Source organism: Rana temporaria, chromosome 12 (assembly GCF_905171775.1).
Source record: "Rana temporaria chromosome 12, aRanTem1.1, whole genome shotgun sequence".
Taxonomy (NCBI): domain Eukaryota; kingdom Metazoa; phylum Chordata; class Amphibia; order Anura; family Ranidae; genus Rana; species Rana temporaria.
The window spans coordinates 120031705-120037957 of NC_053500.1; the positions used below are offsets into that span (position 1 = coordinate 120031705).

The 6253-nt window shown below is 42.5% G+C and overlaps 1 protein-coding gene across 1 annotated transcript in view; it reads right to left on the reverse strand.

The window, feature by feature from the left end:
• Positions 1–5368, reverse strand: part of GGT7 (gamma-glutamyltransferase 7) — an 82073-nt gene extending 76705 nt beyond the window's left edge. Inside the window, exon 1 of the mRNA XM_040330397.1 lies at positions 5149–5368. Coding sequence (XP_040186331.1) covers positions 5149–5305 — 157 coding nt within the window. The 5' untranslated portion in view covers positions 5306–5368. The remainder of the gene's footprint in view (positions 1–5148) is intronic.
• Between the last annotated feature and the right edge of the window lie 885 nt (positions 5369–6253).

Sequence of the window (6253 nt, forward strand, 5' to 3'; positions counted from 1 at the left end):
TTGCTGTATAAATGACAATGGTCCCAAAATAGCGTCAAAAGTGTCCGATGTGTCCACCATAATGTCGCAGTCACAATAAAAATCGCAGATCGGCGCCATTACTAGTACAAATAATTATAATAAAAATGCCATCAAACGATCCCCTATTTTTTAGATGCTATAACGTTTGTGCAAACCAATCAATATATGCTTATTGCGGTTTTTTTTTATTCTTTATTTTTACCAAAAATATGTAGAAGAATACATATCAGCCTAAACTGAGAAAAAACTTTTTTTTATATCTTTTTTGGGGATATTTATTATAGCAAAAAGTTAAAAATATTGTTTCTTTTTCAAAATTGTCGCTCTTTTTTTGTTTATAGCGCAAAAAATAAAAAACGCAGAGGTGATCAAATACCACCAAAAGAAAGCTCTACTTGTGGGGGAAAAAAAGGAGGTCAATTTTGTTTGGGAGCCACGTCGCACAACCACGCAATTGTCAGTTAAAGCAACGCAGTGACGAATCTGGTCAGGAAAGGGATAAATTCTTCTGGGGCTGAAGTGGTTAATGAAGAATCTTTCCAACAAAGCGGCGGTAAAACCTGATCGGGGGTTCTAATCTTTACCCACTCCACCCAAAAAATTATATTTTGGCTATAGATACACTATAATATTCTAAAACTGCATATAAAACGGAAGAACAATCAGTATTATTTCACATGGTAAGGGACAGTAACCTATTGCAGTCTATCAGAGATCTTCTTTTATTGTTCGGTTTAATTCTAAATATAAAGCGTTACAGCACTTGCATACTATATCACTACCTGGGCACTTATTATTCTAATAACAATTCTACTATCACTAATTATATATTATTATACCTTATTAATGCAAGTTATATTTATGATGATAATCACAGATTGGGCAATAAGGCAGACGGCTTGTATATGTGATGGATACCCAACACTCTGCTCTATTCGGTAGGTTGACAGATACACTAGTAAATGTGATGAAGTAACAGCTACACTAGAACATGGTATAGGCAGATGTGTAGCAAATATCATAAAGACAAAGGGTCCACCGGTACAAGTGTTGGATGAAGGATGCAATGGTACATGCAATGGAGATACAGGATCCAATGGTACATGCGATGGAGATGTTGAATGCAATGATATGTGGGATAAAGATTTTGGATTCAAGGGTACATGAGGTGGAGATATTGGATGCAATGGTAGATGAGATGGAGATTTTGGATGAAATGGTACATAAGATGGAGATATTGGATGCAATGCTACATAAGATGGAGATATTGGATGCAATGCTACATGAGATGGAGATATTGGATGCAATGCTACATGAGATGGAGATGTTGGATGCAATGGTACATGAGTTGGAGATTCTTGATGAAATGATACGTGATATTGAGATATTGGATGCAATGGTACACAAGATGGAGATTTTGGATGAAATGGTACATGGGATGGAGATATTGGATGCAATGCTACATAAGATGGAGATGTTGGATGCAATGCTACATGAGATGGAGATATTGGATGCAATGCTACATGAGATGGAGATGTTGGATGCAATGGTACATGAGTTGGAGATTCTTGATGAAATGATACGTGATATTGAGATATTGGATGCAATGGTACACAAGATGGAGATTTTGGATTGGAGGCAATGGCACAGGAGATGGAGATGTTGGATGCAATGGTACATGAGATGGATATTTTGAATGAAATGATATATGAGATTGAGATATTGGATGCAATGGTACATGAGATGGATATTTTAAATACAATGGTACATGAGATGGAGATATTGGATGAAATGTTACATGGAATGGAGATATTGGATGCAATGATACATGCAATAAAGATGTTGGATGCAATGATACATGAGATGGAAATATTGGATGCAATGGTACTTGAGATGGAGATTTTGGATACAATGGTATATGAGATGGAGACGTAGGATACAATGGTACATAATATAAAGTTGTTGGATGCAATGATTCGTGAGATTGAGATGTTGGATGCAATGGCCCATGGGATGGAGATGCAGAATACATTGGTACATGAGATGGAGATGCAGGATACAATGGTACATGAGATGAAGATGTTGGATGCAATGGTCCATGGGATGGAGATGCAGGACATAATGATACATAAGATGGAGATGTTGGATGTAATGAAACGTGAGATTGAGATGTTGATTGCAATAATATGTAAGACAGAGATACATGAGGTGGAGATATTGGATGCAATGGTACATGAAATGGAGATATTGGATGCAATGGTACAGGAGATGGAGATGTTGGATGCAATGGTACAGGAGATGGAGATGTTGGATGCAATGATACGTGAGATTGAAATATTGGATGTAATGGTACATGAGATGGAGATATTAAATACGATGGAGATATTGGATGTAATGGTACATGAGATGGAGATATTAAATACGATGGTACATGAGATGGAGATGTTGGATGCAATGATACGTGAGATTGAAATATTGTATGCAATGGTACATGAGATGGAGATATTGGATGTAATGGTACATGAGATGGAGATATTGAATACAATGGTACATGAGATGGAGATGTTGGATGCAATGATACATGAGATGGAGATATTGGATGAAATAGTACATGGGATGGAAATATTGGATACAATGGTACATGAGATGGAGATGGATGCAATACATGAGATGGAGATATTGGATGCAATGATTCATGAGATTGAGATGTTGGATCTAATGGTCCATGGGATGGAGCTGCAGAATACATTGTAAGAAAATAAATAACTGCACATCCAGGAATTCCGATTGCCTTATATTGTTCAAAGTGATGACACCAAAGACACCAACACGAGGTCACGTTGACGCGTTTCACACAAACATCTTGTGCTTAATCATTACAGTAATGATTAAGCACAAGATGTTTGTGTGAAACGCATCAACGTGACCTCGTGTTGGTGTCTTTGGTGTCATCACTTTGAACAATAAAAGACAATCGAAATTCCTGGATGTGCAGCCATTTCTTTTCTTACAAGTTTCCCACGGAGGCGGGCCGGGACAGGCACGTGACGAGACATTCCACCTCAGGTTATCATCATACACCTGGAGCAGCAGCTCTTTTTCTTTGCAGAATACATTTGTACATGAGATGGAGATGCAGGATACAATGGTCCATGGGATGGGAGATGCAGGACATAATGGTACATAAGATGGAGATGTTGGATGCAATGGTCCATGGGATGGAGATGCAGGACATAATGGTACATGATATGGACATGTTGGATACAATGGTCCATGGGATGGAGATGCAGGACATAATGGTACATGATATGGAGATGTTGGATACAATGGTCCATGGGATGGGAGATGCAGGACATAATGGTACATGATATGGAGATGTTGGATACAGTGGTCCATGGGATGGAGATGCAGGACATAATGGTACATGATATGGAGATGTTGGATACAATGGCCCATGGGATAGAGATGCAGGACATAATGGTACATGATATGGAGATGTTGGATACAATGGTCCATGGGATGGAGATGCAGGACATAATGGTACATGAGATGGAGATGTTGGATACAATGGTCCATGGGATGGAGATGCAGGACATAATGGTACATAAGATGGAGATGTTGGATACAATGGTCCATGGGATGGAGATGCAGGTCATAATGGTACATGATATGGAGATGTTGGATGCAATGGTCCATGGGATGGAGATGCAGGACATAATGGTACATAAGATGGAGATGTTGGATGCAATGAAAGGTGAGATTGAGATGTTGATTGCGATAATATGTAAGACAGAGATGTTGGATGCAACAGTACAAGAGATGGAGGTGTTGGAAGTAATAGTACATGAGCTGGAGATGTTGGATGCCATGGCACACGTGATGATGACAATGTGGTGGTGCACGAAGTGTCAATTCAGGATTCATTGGTTATTATGGTGGAGCTGGAGGACGCAATGATACAAGTGTTATGAATATATTATGAGAAGTGATGAAGATGCAGCGCGATCAGACTGAGATGTAGGATATATTGGTATTATGATAAGCAATAATAAACACGCAGGATACAACGGTGAAGGTGCAGTGATAGAGGAGATGGGGATGAAATGGTTAATATGACAGAGATGGAGGATAAAGTTGTACATGTGATAAGGATGCAGTGTACAAGGGATGAGGATGGTACATGGGATGGGATGGAGATACATTGGTACAAGGGATGAGGATGATACATGGGATGGGATGGAGATACATTGGTACAAGGGATGAGGATGGTACATGGGATGGGATGGAGATACATTGGTACAAGGGATGAGGATGGTACATGGGATGGGATGGAGATACATTGGTACAAGGGATGAGGATGGTACATGGGATGGAGATACATTGGTACAAGGGATGAGGATGGTACATGGGATGGGATGGAGATACATTGGTACAAGGGATGAGGATGGTACATGGGATGGGAAAGATGGGGATACATTGGTACAAGGGATGAGGATGGTACATGGGATGGGATGGAGATACATTGGTACAAGGGATGAGGATGGTACATGGGATGGGATGGAGATACATTGGTACAAGGGATGAGGATGGTACATGGGATGGGATGGAGATACATTGGTACAAGGGATGAGGATGCTACATGGGATGGGATGGAGATACATTGGTACAAGGGATGAGGATGGTACATGGGATGGGAAAGATGGGGATACATTGGTACAAGGGATGAGGATGCTACATGGGATGGGGATGGAGATACATTGGTACAAGGGGTGAGGATGGTACATGGGATGGGATGGAGATACATTGGTACAAGGGATGAGGATGGTACATGGGATGGGAAGGATGGAGATACATTGGTACAAGGGATGAGGATGGTACATGGGATGGGAAGGATGGAGATACATTGGTACAAGGGATGAGGATGGTACATGGGATGGGAAGGATAGAGATACATTGGTACAAGGGATGAGGATGGTACACGGATGGGGATGAGGCTGTATCGGTACACGGATGAGGATGGTACATGGGATGGGATGAGGATGCAGTGGTACACGGATGGACATAGGGATCGGTACACGGATGATGCAGCCTTCCTTCCTTCCTTCCTCCATCCATCCAGCCAGTTACCCGCATCATGCTCCCCTAGGAAGGTGTCCTCTTCCCCGGTTCTCGGTCCCGGCTCTCCCCCGGTCTCCTCCTCGGGCAGGCGGGGGAAGCTGGTGATGCTCATATAGTCCACCGGGGAGTAGGAGCCCAGAGATCGCCCGGGGCCCGGATCCGCCATCTCCTCCAATCTCTGATGCCCAGGGGGAGGTGGGGAGAAGGAGAGCCAAGCAAGCACGGGAGAGGGCGGAGCCGGTGACGTCACCGAGAACAGCTGCTGTCCGGACTGTCACATGTGGGGACATGAATTGTGTGTGACGTCACGACCTTACTTCCCAATGAAGGAAAGACTAAAATGACGACATATGTAGAGCTCATAAGATTGTATTTGCAGACCCACTATCACTGGTTATCATAGCCTGTATTTTTATTTATTTTTTGTGGGACTTTATTTGAATGATATGTATTTGTGTGTATATTTATCTCTTTTTGCTCCTGCCAAAAGTTAACAAAAGACCCCCGAGTGTATGGATTGTGACCATCATACGCAATGCTAATATGGGAGCAGATATTGGCAATTTATTGGTAAATCTGAGCTCTGAGACAAGCAAATAGTGTGTAAATACAAGAGCCCTGTGTATTCAGGAACTTCCTGTAATAAAGACCGGTCACTGCTGCGCTCTCTCCTTGTGCAGGATGACTGGTCTTGTCTCCGCCCCCTCAGCCTGTAGTGGGTGGGGCCTGCTTGGAGCCTCCCACAGCTCTGTTCTCTGTTCAGGCTATGTACATCAGAGTGAAGTTTCTTGCCGAGAAAAACGTTCGTGTGTACGAGGCTTTCAGGTTTCGCATCGGAAAATCTGGCCAAAATCTCGACGAGAAAAATAGAGAACCTGCGCTCTATTTTCTCGTCGAGGTTCTTGTCGGCCCGTTTCCCGACGAGAAACCCGAGAGTGTGTATACTTACCTGTCGCCGTGGAAACCCACGCATGCTTGAAATTACTTTGACGCATTCGCGGTAGCTTCCACGGCATAGGTAGGGTGAAGCAAGATGGCGGCGACGGCATCAAATGTGACGAGCGCATGCTCGTCGTATGCGATGACGTCACTGCGTTCTTGCCTTTCAAGAGAA